At 44.4% G+C, this 19,322-nt stretch overlaps 2 protein-coding genes across 3 annotated transcripts in view; one reads left to right on the top strand and one right to left on the bottom strand.

Moving 5' to 3' along the window:
• Positions 1–2,377: 2,377 nt before the first annotated feature.
• Positions 2,378–13,791, bottom strand: TSEN15 (tRNA splicing endonuclease subunit 15). Its single transcript, XM_065842805.2, has 4 exons — positions 13,575–13,791; positions 11,987–12,068; positions 10,899–11,034; positions 2,378–2,819 (listed from the first exon to the last, which is right to left on the bottom strand). Exons 1-4 carry the CDS (start codon positions 13,719–13,721, stop codon positions 2,615–2,617), a joined length of 570 nt encoding a protein of 189 aa, XP_065698877.1. The 5' UTR covers positions 13,722–13,791; the 3' UTR covers positions 2,378–2,614.
• Positions 13,792–14,127: 336 nt separating this feature from the next.
• Positions 14,128–19,322, top strand: part of COLGALT2 (collagen beta(1-O)galactosyltransferase 2) — a 54,564-nt gene continuing 49,369 nt past the window's right edge. The window contains exons 1-2 of one of the 2 annotated variants that reach the window (XM_065842461.2): positions 14,128–14,244; positions 14,680–14,836. Coding sequence is in view for 1 of the 2 variants with exons in the window: in XM_065842457.2 (XP_065698529.1) it covers positions 19,047–19,303 (257 nt within the window). In the remaining variant the exon portion in view is untranslated. Of the gene's footprint in view, positions 14,245–14,679; positions 14,837–19,009; positions 19,304–19,322 lie in introns of those variants that run through there. The other variant, XM_065842457.2, reaches the window with a different exon arrangement.

The raw sequence follows: 19,322 nt of genomic DNA, 5'->3' as shown, positions 1-19,322 counted from the left end.
CTTCAGCTGATGACTTAAGGAAATTTCAAACTTTGGGGTTATAAGGGAGAACTGAAACATCCCCAGAGGACTGGGGGAGATTAACAGTAAAGCCCATTTATGTAAAGTGGGACCTACAGGCTTGCTGGTGGAGTTCAGACTCCTGAGAACTACTAGGACATCTACATTAAACATCTAATTCCTATAGATCTGTAGTACTCATACGATGATAAATAAATTCATACATACTCTTTATTAGAACAAAAAAAAATGATTTAAATAAAGCAAAAAAGCTTAGTTGGGTTGCTGACCCAGAAATGATAAAGATTAAGATCCCTTGGCTTTAGTGATGTTACTGAAATTTCAATGTTGTGTGCAAGCGAAAGATGCTGTGGAAAACCTTGCCCAGCTTGAGAACGGGTGACAAGAGGAGACTGCGTCATTCTTCTAGTAATTTCTGAAGGACAGAGCAAGGCTTCCTGCTTCTTGACGGGTGTTTTTTCTGCATCGAATGTTCTGTGTGTGTTGCAAACAGTCAGGCTGAATATAGGACAGCTGGGGTGACGGTGCCAGTAGCGCTCAAAGGAAACAGAGTTTGCATAAACCAATGTGTGTTTATGTAACTGGGCATCGAGTCTCGGCCTCAAATCCTTGCCAAAATATCACTTTGCTTCTCTGTCATTCTTGACTCAGTGGGGAAGCTTCAATGCAAATATCTCTCCGAAGACAGAAAAGACTTGAAACAATAATCTACCTGACAAAGATATTCTTAAGGTTTTAAAATAACACCTTCTGTTGGTCAAGGGTGAGCAGTAAAACAAACCAAGCTGTGCGTGACAAGTAAAACTTAAGAAAATCAAAAAGATGGCAAGATGTAGCCTGTAAAATCTCCCAGACTGAAATAAGAGGTGGATTTGCAAAGGTGTCCCGGCTGACGCTTCCACTGAGGCCTCACAAACATGTAAAGCACAGGAACATTCGGATGCTTTAGGCTCAGCACCAAGACGCTGTGGATTGGGGAATTTCAATGCGTTACCACGCTGGACATTTCGTCTCTCTCCATCTTTATTCAGCATGCAAAGGGCCAGCACAGCTGGCTTCCCACTTATTTAACATACCCTTGTTAACACTGCAATACATATGGGACAAACAGTGCAGTGATATTATTATTCTTTTCTTTTTTCCTCAGAAATAAAGAACCAGCACAACCCAACAAGGCTGGAAAAAGGTCTGTATAATAATTATTTCTCAGTGGGACACGCAGCAGAAGTCAAAGCCTCCGGCCACAGTCTCTCCAGCCCCTGGGTAAGCAGTTTGCAGTATATAGAACAGGAGGCTCACGTTATGTGCCGCTTTCTGTGCCTACAAAAAGCAAAATGAAGGAGAAAAGCCACGCTAGCATCAGCCATGCAGCAAACTACACAATGGCAGCATTTCCCAGAAATTGAAGCAAATGCAAAAGAATTTGCTTCTGGGGTTGTGTGTCACTTAAGTGTAAATTCTGCAATACGTAGCATTTTTTATAGCCTTCTTCATGTATTTTCCCCGCACACATGGGGGCTGAGGCATCTAACAACGTCTAATAAGGACAATTTACCTGGCAGTTTGTAACGCAGCAAAGTACAAGATTTACTTTATGGAAGAAGCTGTAGAGTATAAGAAATTTTGATGTTAAGGTCAAACCCAGCACAGCAGGAGGCAGCACACAGGTACCTTTTTAAGGCCATACGGCATCGGACCAAAATAAGATTACGTTTTTCCTCCATGAGGGGAGGAAGACTGAGAATGAGAGAATTTCTCTTTGCCTTTCCCCATGACCGAAGCCCACAGACCCACGGTCTCACCTTGCTGTACAGGAAAAAAAAGCAACCAAAAAAGCATCCGAACATACACAGCCTCACGTAGGGCTTGTCTGGTTCCTCCAGCGCTCAGTGTTCACATCCACAGAGTGTGGACAGTAAAGCTTAAATGGTCTTTCATTTCCAACTTGTTTTTTTGGATTCCCTCCCATTCTTATACCCAAGCACAAAAAAAAGAGCTCTTGTGCTTCAAATTTTGAATGTGTGGTCCTTGGCCACACAAATGTCATACGGACATTTTTGTACTCAAGAAACTGCTTCTGGGATGGTATTTGATTGCCAAGAAACTCTAAGTTTAACCTGAAGAAGATTCCTATGTGAAAGCCATGGAAAATTCCCATAGAAGAAACTAAAAGTCAGGCTTTTTCCTCTTAATTTGCTCCTAGCTGAAGCACCTCTTGGGCAGCCAGTTTAAGGAGCAGAACTATGTCCAGTGTTAAGGACAGAGTTAAGACAAAGACACTCTGTGAGTTACTTTAACCAATATTTACAATATGGGTAACGATGTGTTTATTGTGTTAGATACAAAGGAGACCAGCTTTGGAAACATCTCACAGGTATATTTATTAGTTGGGAATAATCTGTCTCAAAGCGCAACCCATTTCATATTTTAAATAGCATTTCATTACAGCACAGCTGCACGAGCCTTTCTTCTCCCTGACCAGATGTTTGATATGCAGAAGACAGACTTCAGCACACTACTTATGCACATGCATAAGTTCCTGGATTTGTTTAGCTTTGAGGACAGTAGCTGAAGAAAAGTCCGTTTGTCTAAATCATTTGAAAAGCTTCTTTCTTTTCTTACTCGATTGTTTATTGTCCACATCTTCAGCATCGGCAGGAGGATCTGGCATCACGAGGCCATCAGTCACTTTATAGTAGACCACTGTGGAATCTGTCTCAACTATGGCCAAGGTAACCGACAGCGGGGTGTCGGGATTGTCCGGTGGGAGAGATGCTTTTGTCAGGATTTCTCTTATCCTGGAAGAGGAAACAGGCGGTTAGAAAGGAGTCCAGAACCACCTAACAATGGCACAAAGGTAGAAGTGCAGCATTGCTATTTTTATTCAGCCTAGTTTTGCTTTGCATGTTTGTCTTCACTAAAGAAAATATAACATAAAAAATAATACCAAGTCCAAAAATCCAAATCTACTAAAAATCCAAAGGTATAGAATCAAGCAACAAAATCAAACAATTAATTTAATAAAAATAGAATCAGTTATATCCATCTCTGTTGGAAATGGCTCAACACACACTTCCAAGGTTTGCTTAGGTGTACGACTGTGCACCATGCCTCAACCATCCTTCCACTACCACGATCATAGCATGACAATCTCTAACGGCCTTGTTTTCATCAAATTAAAAAAAAATATTAAAAAAAAAATATATATATCTCTAATTGAATAACACATGGTGTCCAATTAGAGAACAAAATAATTAAAGCTTGTTCCATTTGTAGAGATAAATCTTCCAGTCTCTGCGCTGCAGTTCTCTGCCAGCCTGTGATGACCCAGGAACCGACGCCAGGCTTCTCTACCTCCCCGTCTAGACTAGAAGCCACAAGACTAATGTTCTTCAAGACAGTTGGCATAAATAACATCTTCCTTAAAAATTCAAGACAAAGTTATGCAAGTTTTCCTGTTCGGCTTATTTGAAGAATAACATGCCAGTTACTTTTCAGTTCAGAGCTGAGGACAACATTAATTTCTGGAGTCCTTGCGTTAAAGTTCCGAGCGCGGAGCAAGTTCTGAAGCAGCGCAGAGCAGTAACACTCCCCATAGCAGCGTTTCATGGGGAGCTTTCTCCCTCACCCAAACCTTGGGTGCAAGAGGCCTCATCTGGGATTGCCCGGCCAGGTTACAGCCTGTGGAGAGGTCCCTGTGCAGTGGCAAAAATCACCCCTCGATTCGTGTGCCCCCGAGATCTCACTCATCAGAAAATGTCAATTTCTGAAGCTGGGCACTGTAGCTGAAAATAAGGTTCTTTGTAAATGCATCAGCTTTCAAACTTTAATCATCATCTTCCTTCCAAAGCTCTTTGATCCCCTAACAAAAGCCAAATGGGAAGTGGCAGAGAATAAGCAGCAGCCTGGAAAGCATACGCTATTAAGCCCATGACCCTCTTAAGTATCCATCTGTGTCCTGAGCTGGTCATAATTCAACTGGGCTGAACTCGGTAGTGCCTTTTCTTTTGCTTTCACCACCGGCCCATATGTAATGCAATACAATAGAGTGAGAGAGATCCTAAGGCTGTGAAAAGCCATATTCTGGTCCTCCTGCCATCAGCACATTTCATAACAAGAGAACAAGTAAGCAAAGAGATACTGTATTGGCCACCAACAGGAGACACCTACAGAAGACTTGTACTTCAAGCAATGTGACATTTTTTGTTGTGTTCAGCCTGCAGAAGAGAAGCTCTGGGGAGACCTTAGTGTGGCCTTTTCGAACTTAAAAGAGGCCGGTAAGAAAGACAGGGACAGACTTTTTAGCAGGGCCTGTTGCAATAGGACAAGGAGTGATGGTTTAAACTAAAGGAGGGAGATTCAGGCTGGACATGAGGAAGACATTTCTTACAATGAGGGTGGTGAAACCCTGGCATACCACAACCAGCCCTAACACAATGCAGCACATCTGCAGGTTCGTGAGAGGGGATCTTTTAAAAGAACAAGCTTCGGAATTCAGGAAGTCTGTATCAGACGCCTGCGTTTCCTCTCCTCCCCTGAAGGCACCACTGTGAGCCTCTGCATCCTGCACGTTCACAAGGTTTCTCTGCAGCAGCGGAGATTTCAAAGGAGCCAGAGAACAACTGGGCTTGTGCTGATTTCACTGCACTTGCTACCTGCCACGAACAGGAAGATGAAATACTGTAGGAAAGGTATAGGGTTTTTTAATCCTTTTGATGTATATAACACCCTATATGGAAAAAAAAAAGGCAAAAATTGTTCTTGGCCTTCTAAAACTCAAAGGAATGCACATCTGACCTCCAAAACAAGGCAAGAAGCCTTCACTTCAAGAGACACAGCCCTCTAGGCTGCCCATCTCACTCAAAGTGAAGTCCTAAACAAGAAGCCCACATGTAATGCCTCCCCCCAACAGAGCTAGTGGACTTCATTTACTGTTAATGGTTACAGATAAGCTCCTTAATGACCAGTACATCTGCTACACCATATGAGTGATGTCAGTAATAAAAGATGGCTTTTGCTTAAGTAAAAGTGGATTTAATGCTTCTGCAAGCGTCAAATATTAGAAGACTCTGGAACAGGAGAATTCAATACATCCAGTACTTTGGCCTATGTGGAGTCTTGACAACCTCCAGTCACCAGCATCCAGACCAGCCTTTTCCTCAAGAGTCACAACTTTGTTAGGACATATTCTGCAAACATTGATCCCAGAGATACCAAGGGGTCCACAATGACTCTGGTTTTGGTTCCCCAGCATTTACAGGCCATGCTTCAACAACATGAACCCCACAGAAGCCCTGGTGTCAAGTGTTTGGCATGGACTAGCTCTACGTGGCTCCTCATTTCCAACAGGCATCAGGTTTTAAGCAGAACATAAAGACTTAACATGATAAAAGGTGCAGCTGAGTTCTGCAGTGTCTGAAGAAAAGTTTAGTAAGTTTTTAGGCCAGTCTTAAGTAAAGCCTGCATTGGAAGAAGGCACTGTTTCACTTTGTCATCTCCTGAAGGACGCTGTGCAACACAATACTTAAAACACTTTATTACATCTTCATCCACAGGCTCAGCCTTGTTCCTCGCCTCAGACTTGTCCATGCACAGGCTCAGCCTTGTTAATACACAGGCTCAGCCTGGCGAGGAAGAGCACGGACAGTCAGCCCTGTACATGCAGCCTTCTCAGGGCTTATGCCACCGACTACCTGATAAAAAATAAAAAGCATCTCAAGCCCCAAGAGAGTGCACAGAACAATTGAGTGTGCTGCATGCACAGCAGGAAGGCTAGGAGTTAAAATATCCTGCAACCACTCTTCTCCCTTCTCATCAAGAAAAGACATTGAATGTTAAAATTGGCAGCACTGAAGCTTTAGGTTTCCCACACAAAAAGGTATGTCTTGAACAAAGGCACTATGAAAGGAAAACATATAGTAGCTAGGGGAACGCATACACCACAAAAAAACACTGGGAAGTTTTATTTAAGTCCCATAAACAGGAAAAACATTTTTTTTTAAATAATAATTCTCTTCTGTTACAGATCACACAGTCCAAAGTTTTCAAAATAGCTTGAAAATCTGTCTATAATAACTGATGGTGTCTGCATGTTCGCTGCCAGCTAGGATCTGCTCCCACCATGAGAAACACAGTTTCAACCCAGGAAGCAACCTCACATTAACCTCATTGCTGGAGATGAAAGGGATTTAACCTCAAATATGTGAAGGAGACGCATATAAGTAAGACCTGGAATTTCTAAAGCATCACAGGAAGGACTTTAGAAAAGGCTTTCTAGATACCTATAAACTACAGTGAGTAGGGATCACCTTTTTTTTTACCAGAGAATTAGTCATAAGAGCAAGTTTAATTTATTTAACATCATGCAAGGACAAATGCAGCTAAAGTAACTGCACTATGAATGTCCTGCATCTGCCTTTACTGCTGCATTCAAACTAAACAGCAATGGTGAGCTCACCTGGTCTTATATTATTGTTTCAATTAATAGCTTAAAAACAAAAGAAAACCCAACAACAAAGCAAAACCAAGAATCCATGCAAATCCTTTCAAAGAAAAGAATTTGCCATCTTTCCCCCATTTTACTTCTTTTTTATTAAAAAAAGACTTCAATATTAGGTAGGTCTTCAAAACACATCAGAAATCCGTACTGGTTTTCCTAATGATTTGCTCCCAACAAAATAACATTGCCCTTTTCACTCCAGAGAAAGAAACTGGTATATTACTGGTAAACTTCAGGAAACTGTAGCTTGAGGTTTTAACTGACTATCCAAAAAGTAAAAAAAGAACAGAATCACAAAGGCAAGATAACAGGAGCAGGAAGTTTTGTGATGAACAAAGGAGTATTTCAGTGACAGATGCCATGCAAATACCTCTGAAAAGCAGCAGAAACACTGGAAGCTCAGAGAAGTTTCATCAGGAGTGCTGCTCCAGACCCAGCTGTGGGGCAGGCAGCAATATTAACTTAGTGCTTTGAAATATATGGGGAGAAGCACACGGTGGTGGGAGGTGTGAATGGACACCACTATTTCTTGAGATTTGTTTCCAAACTACAGGAACATGAGACGCTAGAAGGAACTAATTTTTTTGTAATGGAAAACAAAATAAAAAAAAGCACAAACCTAAAGAAAACACCATGTGCCTCACTGGTCAGGAAAAGGAATTTAAACCTCAAGAAATAGAAAGTGGAAGTTAAAAAAAACCCAAGACATCATGCAAAAAGGAGGAATCGAAATTCAGCAAAGTTCTACAAGATACACCAACTATAGGATGTTCACTCATAGTACTGTGCAACCAACTCAAATAATGCTTATAGTAGAACAGCTGGGACAAAACTGTGAAGGGGATGCAAGATAAGGCGCATGTGACACTTTCAGTGCATGTATAACAGTGCTTCTTAGAAGTAAAACACCTTTAGATTAGACTAATATCTACTTCAGACTACAGATTTAAAAGAGGATAAATAATTTCCAGTCCTCAGATTTACTTCTAAGCGTGCTTCTTGGCTTTATAATGAAACATTTCTGTAGTCTTCTTCCAAATAGGGTTACCATTTTAACAAAACCATGCTTTCACTCTCCACCTAAAACAAACTTTACTTTCTTTTACTCCATAATGTCATGCAGGGGACTTCATCCTTCATGTCCAGCACTTGCATACAAAAACCAAACAGGGCAGCGATGTATCATTTAATCTGATGATTTACTAGCAACATTTTGCTTGGACAATGTTATATGTCTAGGACAGAGAGCACGTAATTCCACTAGATCCAGCACCTAACTCCCTGATCCTTGGAAGGATGAAGGCTTTCAACAGTATCTAGAAAATCCAGCTGTCATAGAATCAACCTACAAATTCCTCCTGCAAGTGTGAATCAGTGCTAAATTCAAAGGGGAACAAACACAAGGTTTTTCTGACCTCTGCCAGCTGCCTGTGGTTCAGAGATCAGTCCAAGACAGACATAAGTTGCATGTTATTCTCCAGATCTTTACTTGCAGAAGATTCAGTCATCTTCATTTTAAGAGCATGCTCACACAGCATGAAGCCACTTTTCAGACTGTACGAGGCTACATTGGTGGTCCCTTTGCTCCAGAATTTTGCAATTCAATGAGTTTCTGCACAGCCTTACACCAGTAGGGCAGGACAATCAGCTTCCATCAAGCCGTTTGTACAAGTGGACAATGAGCCCAGTGAGCACAACAGCTTCTGCCTCAAGCAATCAACTGTCATGCGTAAACTGGATGTGATGAAATCTTCTAACAGTCTAAAAACCACTGAGCAGTTTGGGTTTTTTTTCGGTAGGGCTCTTGTATTTATCATCTGCTCAGGTGTCTTGCTGGTAATTTCCACAGCAACTTTACTCTGGCCTTTTAAGGACACACTCCTCTGAGTGTCGGCCAGGACAGAATCTTGATGAGACACCTGGGAAGGCCGAGCCTGGCAGAAATGGCTTTAAGATGAAAACCAACCCTGCAGCCCCTCCCCAGGCAATCCTGCTCATACACACTGCTGTTTGCCAGCTGCTCTTGCAGTGAGCACATTTCCAGGCCCAGCAACGAGGACAGGAGGTTTTCACCTTCCCAACCCTTTCCAATGGCTTGTTTTCAACATTCAGGGAGCTGCGTTCACTCGTAGTCATACCTATTCCTCCACCTTTAGTAGGTAACACAAAAAGCCAAAGCGTTGCTTTGAACAAAATGGCAAAGTAGTGCAAAGTACTAAAGCTTTCCTGTCAAGTCAAGTGAGAAAATATCATTTAAGACCTCAGATACCTAACAAGCCTCCTGCTATCAAGAATCACAACAACAAATATGCATCACTGTCAGAACAAAGAGGCAGCGGTACTGTAATATTGGTTCCAACTCCTTCTGCAGGATCCCTTTTTAATGGCCTCCCTCTACGCAACGTAACTTCAAGCTACAATTATTGTCTATACTACATGTTTTTCACTTTCAGCAAAGGAGTCAAGCTGATGCTGTCCTTTCTCTACAAAAACAGACCAGGCCCTTCTGATCGGCGGTGAACTGCTAACAGAATTCCAAGCATGCATATGCACATTTAATAACACCAATACAAGCATATACAATCTTTCTGCCTGACAACATCTATGGGTGTTGAGCACCTACAGGCTTTAATGGACTCACCTGGCATTACAGCCCGGTATTCAGCTCATTTTAGCGACAATACACTCTGTGTAGTTGCCCTGTAGCAAAACTTAGTCACAAACTGTACTTTTAATCAATGTGACGCATTCACTCTTTGCCTCTCTAACACACATCCTTCCAGTAATGGATTCCATCCGTGCTGGTGCCAGCAGCAGAGCAAACAGTATCACCACAGTACAAACAAATTCAGAGGTTCCAAGTGAAAAGCTCCAATGAAACAGCACAAGATAGGACATACATGCAGTGCAATATCTCCCCGTCATTAAAAGCTAATTAGAACATACTTACTGGCATTGATCCATAGCCAGGAATCAAAGTTTCCTGTCCAGGTGGAAACCTACTGCATTTAAACAAGCACCACAACTCAGCACGTAGGCTGAGTTCTCAAAGATCCTATATCCTAATTTTATGCCTTCTATTCCCACCTAAAAATCAAGTCCAAAACACGAACAGCAGTGTGTCCCTTTCACACACAAACAGCACTTCTTGCAGAGAAGCCAAATGACACTCGGCATTGCATCTTGCAAGACATCTCAGCAGCTTTCCTCTGTTGAGATCACACCATATTTCTCTGGAAGACTGAGACCACAACAGTGATCGACCAGTATTTGCAAATGGAAGATTTTTCAGCAAGTGCTCAAATCCAGCAACACATAGGAAGTCATTCGCTTCCACCCCACAAGTTAATTCCTTCTGAAGATACCCTAAAAGGCGAAAACACACGGCAGAGAGACTGCAAGAGACTGATCTGTCACTTCTAAAACCTAAAAAAAAAAAGGCAAAACCCATAGTATGTCTAAACCACCACTCCTAGAGTGCACAAATGCACACAATGTCTGCAAGTGTAATATATTAGCTACCTGCTACTGTGTCAGGCTGCTGCCCACAGAGCAAGAGGGGAGAGTAAACACTAATGAGATCTGTAAAGCCAGCCCTGAGCACAATCTCCTTGCGGGAATAGGAACAGAAGAAATTGGAAAACATACTACTGATATGCTGCAGCTGAAATAGTTCAGGTCTTCAGAGAGATCATAGGGGAGAATGGCGAATACCAGCAGGAAAAGACGGCCAGGATAAGAGAGTAAATAACTCTGTGTTTGAGGCTGCTCGAAGCCTCCAGCCGTTTAAAATACACTGTAAAATTACTGAAGCGGAGTTTCTCTAAGCTGCAAATATCTGTAATATTACAGAGTCATAGCTGTGTTGTCCTCTGGTTGAGAATTATTTAGTTTTGCACATGCAAAGAGTCAGGCAAGATGACAGCTCAAAGGACAGTCACACATTAGATTCTAGATAAGAAAGGAATTTCCAGTTGAAAGTAGCCAAATTATACTTTCAGAACAGAAAACAAACCAAACCAAACCCACCATGCTTATCCATAAGATTAAACAATTTTTAGAAAGAGAACTTTTGAACAACACAAAGCATTAATGAGCAGGAGGTATCAGTTGCTGTGGGAAGCTGACACCAAAGGCGTTACCATTTTCAGGGAGGGAGAAGCAGAGACTGATGAAGCTTAGAAAATTAAAGAAAATGCAACTTTGCATGTATGTTTGCTACCCAAAATAACTCTGCTCAGAGGCTGAGATATTGCTTTCCTCTGATACTCCTTTGTTTCCTTCCCCTCGTGACCAAGGCATCAGAAGCCCGTCAAATATATCTGTTCTTCATTTTATCTCATTGGTAACGCAAGCCAAACACCGACCACATCCTCACCTCTCGTGGCTTAACGATATGTGCGCAGGGATCGGCACCATCACCTGGAACCCGTCCTGTTCTTTTTCACGTGCGTGTAAACAGATGAGCTGCAGTTCCGCTACCCCGACATGCTTCACTTCGTGCCAGTTTCTCCCTAGAAAGGTTCATCATCAACGAGAAGGATCAGAACACAAAACTCAAGTTTTAATCATTCAAATATTAAATTGGGTATTTAAGTTAATGTCTTAGGTCCTCTTTTCCCTCCCTCTCCTCACAGATCATTTCCCACGAGGGGAAACTACCCCATTCAAATGTCAAGTTCCCTTTCTGAGAATCAATCCTGTTAAAGAAACCCATGGGAACGGTACCGGTCTGCTGACTCTAGAGTTGCACTGACAGTGAATAGGGATCTGTCTGACAAAGCTTTGTTTCAAAGAGGCAAAAATTAGCTTAAAAAAAAAAAAGGTAAAAAGAAGATAAAACACATGCAGCTTTAGTCATGTACAGCATAGAAATACAATCCAAATCAGTACCCTAAACTGTGAAGGAGCAGGTGCTAAAACCACGATTAACGATAGCACACACTTCTTCAGTTCTGCTTGAAGGGATAAGGCTAAATGTTTTTGTTGCAGAACTACAGGAGACTTAACGCCTATTAAGGCATTTTCTTCAGACGCGTAACAATAACAGATACGGTGCTTTCTGGCTTGTAAAACCTGCCCTGACCTTGAGAACCACCAGCCTCCAAGAGAAATTCAAGTATTTTCATTAAGCTGCCTGCCTACAGACTGTCCCTTTTCAATAACACCAACGCAGGAGAATCACAGACAGTTTATAAATCTTATAACTCTGCTCGCTCCTACTCTCTACACTGCATTTGTCATAATTATTGCCACCAGGCTTCCAAATCATCGTGTTTCCTACAGAAATTCTTGCTCTTCCCAGGAAACAGCCATTTGCTAAATGGTAACCTTAGTGAAATGCTACGATTTCGTAACTTTGACATAAAGCTACAAATGAGGACTCTATTACCAGCACAAACTTTAACAGCAGCTAAAGGCAAACGGATTTGTTAAGATGTCTGTCTGGTCGCTTCATTGAATTACCTTCCAAGAGGTCCAGATATACCAGAAACGCAACATAGATTTGAGTACTGTCAGATATATCGAGAGACATCATTTCTGTGAACTGAAACCCAAAAAGTAACATTGGTGAAGGAAAGCAGAATTTATATTAAGAAGGCACAGATGAAACCCAGAATCTGTAAAGCTATCTAAGCCACTAAAGTCTGAAACCAGTTTTAAGGTCTAACAGGCAATTAAAAAGCAGGACATGGTTTCTGACGGTATCTTAAAAGCTCTTTTTCCCACATTCCTCCTATTTTGGTGCTTCAGAAAGCAAGCCAAATAAACAAAAAAATCAGAAATCGCAACTATTTCTGGAACAGCTCTAGCTTTGTGGAGAAGGGCTATGAATTTCACCTATTTTCGCTGCAGTACATCCACATAAGACGACAGCCAAATTAAATACCTCTATGTTTTCAGTGTACTAAAAATTAAGACGGGGTTAAAGTTCAAAACAGTTGTGTTTTCCAGCTGTGATGTCAGCATTTACAACCTCGTGCCCTATTAACAGAGACATTTACAGGATCACAGAACAGTTTGGGTTGGAAGGGACCTTCAAATGCCATCTAGTCCAGCCCCGCTCCAATGAACAGGGAGCTCATGTAATTCTATACACACAGATTAAAAAATGACTCCACTGAAAAGCTGAAAATCTAATATATTTGCTGCTGAAGGCCATGAGACGGCTTCCTGTTACAGATTAAAATGCACCAATGAGCAAGTGCCATACAACATTATACTTAGAGAAATTAGTTTTAGATGTTATATTTTAAATAGAAAATCTATTGTTTCTTTAGACTACTAAATAAAATCATTGTATGCAGCAGAATGACAGCCTAAGGTGTCCGGGTAACTTATAGAAGTGCTCATTAGCCAGCACAGCTGGTGTGGTAACACTGGTGCCTATGTTAAATGTTTTATGCGCACTAGGGAACTTCTTAACTCTGTTTCGCAGATATAGCTTTTGGTACAAAATGAGAATCTGCCTTTCCGTTAAACATTCGAGTAACATGCAGAAAAAATTGATTGTCGAGCTGTAACTGCAATAGTTCTAGACAGGTACGTTCCCCCAGCAACCCCCCAGCCTCTCAACAGGCCCAATAAAAAGACACATCTTAAAATCTCCCCCTTTCTGGAGGGGGGACACCCCATTTCCGCAGCCCCTCAGCCTCGGGGCGACCACCAATGTGCACCCCCCGCCCGAGATGTTCCTCAACGCCAAGGTGTGGGGATCCTGTCAGGGACTGGGGCAAGGGTGGGAGAGCGGGACCCCAAAGGGCTGAGGGGACCCCAGTGTGGCTGAGTCACCCCCGAGGGGACCCCAGCGTGACTGAGTCACCCCCGCAAGGGCCTGAGGGGACCCCAGAGTGACTGAGTCACCCCCGAGGGTACTCCAGAGTGACTGAGTCGCCCCCGAGGGGCTGAGGGGACCCCGGCGTGAGTGAGTCACCCCCCAAAGGGCAGAGGGGCCCCCGGCGTGGCTGAGGGACCCGCCTCAGCGCCGAACCCGTGACGATGCCGCCTCCGCGCCCGGGCGCTGAGGGGCCGCGCCGCTCCTGCCCACACCTACCGTAGGGTGAATCGCCATCCAGTTGCCGCCGGCCCCCCCCGCCCAGTCCCCCCGACCCCCCGGCTCCCGCCCGCCCGCGGAGGTGCCCTCGGCGGGGCCACTGTCCTCATCCTGCCCCTCCTCCCCCGGGCGGGCCGCCGGCTCCATGCGCTCCCCGGTGTTACGCAGCCCAGCGCTCCCCGGCAACGGCGGCGGCGCCGCTCCCGTTCCGCCTCCGCGCCGTTCCCGCCGAGCCGAGGCTGAGCTTCTCCCCGCGTTAAACCCTGCTTAGCTCATCACAGCGGGTCCCTCTGCAGTCACTTTAAGGTCTTATTTCGCAAGGAAGCTTGCGGATTTCAAGTAACTCCCTCGAGCAGGCAACCCGGAGAGCAGAGCCCTGAGGCTGCCATGTCTGTGTGGAGACCCCGGCAGCAGAGGGGAGCCTGTCAGAGAGATGTGGAGCTTGGACATGAGATGTTTCAGAACAACGAGGCAGGCTTCATAACCCAGGCATAAATTTCAGCATGTTTGGGCTTAGAATGTTTTCTATGAGAGACGAGGAGCACTTTAAAAATATTTTATGTTACAAGAGCATCTCCACATACTGAACATACCGTGTTCAGTTTTGGACCCCTCAGGCCAAGAAAGGCCTTGAGGTGCTGGAGCGAGTGGAGAGAAAGGAACGGAGCTGGTGAGGATCTGGAGCACAAGTGTGATGGGAGCGGCTGAGGGACCTGGGGGGTTCAGCTGGAGAACAGGAGATTAGGGGAGACCTTCTGATCTCTGAACTGCCTGAAAGGAGCTTGGAGCCAGGGGGGTCGGGCTCTGCTCCCCAGGAACAAGCGCCAGGAGCAGAGGAAACGGCCTCAAGTTGCACCAGGGGAGGTTGAGGTTGGATGTTGGGAACAATTTCTTCCCCAAAGGGCTGTGGGGCATTGGAACAGGCTGCCCAGGGCAGTGCTGGAGTCACCATCCCTGGAGGGTTGGACAGATGGAGATGAGGTTCTCAGGACATGGGGCAGTGCCAGGGGTGGGTTAATGGTTGGACTCGATGATCTTGAGGATGTCTTCCAACCAAAATGATTCTATGATCCTATGACTTAATGTGTTTCTTTACCACCCGCAGGTGCCACGCATACACTTGTCCGTCGTTCCCTGGGTGCGGTGGCTTTGCCATTCTTGCCACGGGGCCAGTGGAGCAGCCAGCGACACCGTCCTGCTGTTGTCCCAAAAAGCGGGATCGTTACCCGGTGTGCAGACACCAGTTCACACACAGGGTTGAGGTATTCGTTTTATTTGCAGTTCTGCACAGAAAAGGGTGCTAGCGATCTTTTGCGAAGCTGGCACACTAGAAGCAGGTTAAGTTACATGTTTATACATTTCAACTTTTAACCACTCCTAGCGTCTTCTACATATTTATACCTACTCAAAGTCTATTGGTCTAAACTTTTCTCGCCTTGGTTTAAAACATACAGTAAACAACATTTTCTACGCATTCTCAGTGAGTAGGGGTGTTCTGGAGGCAGGCAGCCTTCAGCGAGGAGGTGTGGTATTAAAATGAGTATATAATGAACATAGTTCATCCAAGTTCATAATATGTCACCTGTCCTTGCCAAATGTAATGGTTTGTTGCTATGTGCATGTTCTTCAAGCTTTATCACCAAGTTTGTCTTTCAGGTTCCTCTGGTAAGTAACCAATTCCTGTTCTGTTTGAATCGTATTCTTTGTTTTATAGTCTGCTTTGACCTTCTGTAAAACTCCATTAAACTTAATAGAGACATCACTGAGGCAGCCCTGGGGAGCCCTGAGGTGGGAGAAAACCTGTGGATCGCAGGGTAAACGGGCAAGAGGCAGGCAGCAAGGTGTTTGTGTAAAAAAAGGGAAGATTTTAATCTGTAGGGAAAGAGGGGAAAATAATTGTGGGGAGAATCAACTGCATATGAACATAACAAACCTAATCTGAGTGGAAGTCCCCTTGGAAAGAGAGATAAATGCCTGGAGGGGAAGTATGAAGTGAGAAGAAGAGTAAAACAGAAACCAGAGCAAATAATGTGTTGTTAATGTACAGTATCCAAAACTTTTATAGACTGGTTAGGAGATTTAGATTCAAGGTATTGTTATTTAATCATCTGGGACTGCTTTACTTAGGAATATCCCTGTCTTCCAGTGTGAGCACGGTTTGCCTAATGCAAAGTATCCCAGGTCTGGCTTAGCAGCTCCATTTATCTTGGCGTCTATTTGGATAAATTTCAAAGACTGACGTAAATGAAGTCAGGCCTGTCTCTTACAGCACTTTGAATAGCTTCAAGCTGGTGTCCATGCACAAAAAACAAAAAAAGCTGTGTGGTGTTTTAAACAGATAAACTGAGCGTATTGTAGCATGAGATGAGAGAGAGCCTTCAAAGCCCTTGCTTGTACACCGTGCTTGTTCTTGATCAGGCTACACCAAGAAAATTATGTTGGAAATGCCAAACAGCACTGATGAGAGGAAACACCAAGTGTGATCTTGAGACTGTGAGATTGATTCAGGGCCTAGTGAAAAATGAAGAGTGTTGTCTTTAGCCCTTCCTATTATATAATAATCATTAAGCTCATTAAACAAAGCATCAATGAAACTTAATCTGTATGTACTGAGTACGTAAATTGGTGTGTGGTTTGTAGCCACAGGAACTCATATTTGGGGCCAATCTTATTCAAGCAATTTTGAGGAGGTTGGCCTGTTTTAAAAACCATTGTTTTAGCCAGCACTTCTATTCTCTGGGCTCAAAATAAAAATAAAAATAGGAAAAAAGAATCCAGTCTCTGAGACTTTCACAGAAGAATTGATAACAGAAGTTCACTTGGCTGCTGAGAAGAGAATTGGATAGATTTGAGTCCTCAGAGGTGAAGAAGTATTACAAATGAAAGGAAATAGGCTTGTCTGTAGATTCTTATAGGTCTGTATGTATGCTATGCTTTAGCAGAAGGACAGATCCTCTGGTTTTGGCTGCGTGGGAAACAAGTCTAAATTAGAAGCAAGCTGCCTCTGAGAGAATTCATTACCTGCCAAACTGAGGGAGAATGTCACTGCCAGGGGCAGTTCTGTCAGCTAGACTGCTCTTGTTTGGTGCAGATATTTAGAGGAAGCTGAAACAAATGGCCTAAATTTATCTCTGTGGAACTTATGTCTGCAAAAAGCTGTTTCTTCCTCAAAGCTAGAATATTTCACCACAGGGTGGTTAATTGTCCTGTTACAGCAGGATTGGGGCTGGGCTTAAAAAAACACAGGGTATAATTTTGGCCACTAATGAAGAAGTCAAACTGTAGGCAGACCTCTTTGTATATGCACATAAAGGTACATGCATTTATAGATGTAAGAATGACTTGAAATGAGAGGGTTGACCTCAGCTTTCCAAACTTTGACCTGTGCTATGTGTCTTGGAGTAAGAAATGGAGTTGACACCTTTCTGTTATGCATGAAGAAACATTCCATATTGCAGGCATCTGCTGTTCCCTCTCCAGGGCAAGGCCAGATTTTTTCTTTTGTACCAACATGAGGCAGCCAGCAAAGTGGGTTGTTTGAGTGAGGGGAATGTCATTTTGAAGAGAAAATTACCATTTGTGGGATGCTGCTGCAGGAATCACATTTGCCCCCAGCAAATTTTTTTGGTTCTGCTGCTGTTCAAAAAACAAAAAGAAGGGAACATGAAAAGAACTGAAGGTAATTTGAATTTCACTGAAGACAGCAAGAGCTGCACAGGCTCCTGCAAAACCCTAATCACTTCATACGGGCTACAAAGCTGCTCCTTCTATTTGATTCATGAATCCAAGCAGAAAAGCAACATGTGGCAAACTAACCATGAAGTAAAAGCCTCATTAACGTATCATTCTGGAAGGACAATTATAAAGGTGTTGTGAAGGGCAAACAGGAGCGATATATTTTCACTAATTATTGAGGAAGATGCTTACAAATCGCAGAAGCTTCTCAAATTTTAATGCAATGATTTGACCTCTGGAGATTCTTTATTGAAGTTTACTCTTTTCCTAGGATGTTCCTTTTCATGTTAGTTTTTTGGGGAATCACCTGATCAGGAAACTGAGACAATATCATTTGGTGTGGGTGATGAATTAAGTTCTATAAACAAAGAATACTGCAAGCATGAACCTATATATTTGTACGCTACTGGGGCTGCAAACAATTCACAGTGAGATTATGGATAATTCACAAGACGTTGCTTGGTTGCTAAGTGTCTTGCAAGCACACAGGCAATGGTGCTGTTTGCTTGCAGCAGGTCTGTTCAAACTGGAGGAGCTACTGACCCACAGTAAAAACCAGATACGGTGGGATAAGGCCCTTAGAGTTAATTAGAGATTTCATCTTGAAAAGACTTTAACACACACAAATCCTATTAACTTCCAAGAGACCGGTGATTATTATGCCCCTTTTAAGCTCATGACACAATAATTTTAATTGCTGTAACATGTTTTATTTATGGTGTTGTTAAATTGTCATCAGTCCATTCATGGGAATGTTTCTGTGGTGGGTGGCTCAATGAAATACAGGGAATATCTTCATCTTCAAGCCATGTTCCAGCTGAAGACACTGCACGCTGTGCATCCTGGGGATTTTTGCAAGAGACTTTTTGACATAAAAGCACAAATCAACTTTCACTCCTTAACAGGGGGGAAGGGTGAGGGCATCATGGTGGTGAAGCTGGTGAAGGGGCTGGAACACAAGTGTGATGGGAGCGGCTGAGGAACCTGGGGGGTTCAGCTGGAGAACAGGAGCTGAGGGGAGACCTTCTGATCTCTGAACTGCCTGAAAGGAGCTTGGAGCCAGCTCCAAGTCGGGCTCTGCTCCCCAGGAACAAGTGATGAGAGGAAACGGCCTCAAGTTGTGCCAGGGGAGGTTGAGGTTGGACCCTGGGAACAATTTCTTTCCCAAAGGGCTATTGGGCATTGGAACAGGCTGCCCAGGGCAGTGCTGGAGTCACCATCCCTGGAGGGTTGGACAGACGGAGATGAGGTTCTCAGGGATATGGGGTAGTGCCGGGGGTGGGTTAACAGTTGGACTCGATGACCTTGAGGGTCTCTTCCAACCAAAATGATTCTGTGATTCTAAGATCTCCACGTAAGGAGCAAACTATGAGATCTCTGCGTTAGCATCTGCACTTGGAGGGCAGGCTGTAATGGGAACTGCCAACGCCTCTTTCAAACCTAAACCTCGCTGGATAAATGTAGGGGTTTTTTGTACCTTTCACCGGGGCCGGACTCACGCAGGTGTGTGCAGCCTGCGCTAAGTGCAGCCCTCCAGGTGCTGAGCCGATCCAACTTGGCTCACCCCGCCTGATGCGGGGGGAAGGCCGGGGGGCGCGGGGCTGGGCAGGCGGCAGCGCTGCTCCTCCTCCTCCATCATCATCATCCACCTCCCCTTCTCCCCCCCGCGGCGCCGGGCGCGCTGCAGCGGCCGCCCCGCACCGCCGGCGCGGCTCCCGCGGCCGCCCCGCGCCCATCATGGCTGCGAGCGCCGGGCCCCGAGCCCCCCGGCCCCTTCTCCTCCTCCTTCTCCTGGGCGGCTGCGGGGCCAGCCTGCCCCCGGAGCCGCCTCCACCCCCGCCGCCGAGCCCTGAGCCGCAGCCCATGCCCGAGTCGGCTCTGCTGCAGCCCACCGTGCTGCTGGCCATCATCGCCCGCAACGCCGCGCACACGCTGCCCCATTTCCTCGGCTGCATCGAGCGGCTGCGCTACCCTAAGAGCAGGATCGCCCTCTGGTAAGGGGAGCGGGGCTAG

Source organism: Patagioenas fasciata, chromosome 6 (assembly GCF_037038585.1).
Source record: "Patagioenas fasciata isolate bPatFas1 chromosome 6, bPatFas1.hap1, whole genome shotgun sequence".
NCBI lineage: Eukaryota > Metazoa > Chordata > Aves > Columbiformes > Columbidae > Patagioenas > Patagioenas fasciata.
Note: the sequence above shows the minus strand (reverse complement) of the source record. Positions and strands in the feature narration are given on the sequence as shown.

Excerpts from the sequence above, each read along its gene's own strand:
- TSEN15 (XM_065842805.2), bottom strand. The coding sequence starts at position 13,721 with ATGGAGCCGGCGGCCCGCCCGGGGGAGGAGGGGCAGGATGAGGACAGT. Across the intron at positions 12,069-13,574 it reads GGATGGCGATTCACCCTACG|TTCACAGAAATGATGTCTCT; the intron begins GTAGGTGTGGGC and ends TTTGGGTTTCAG. Across the intron at positions 2,820-10,898 it reads ATATCGTTAAGCCACGAGAG|GATAAGAGAAATCCTGACAA; the intron begins GTGAGGATGTGG and ends TTCCTCTTCCAG.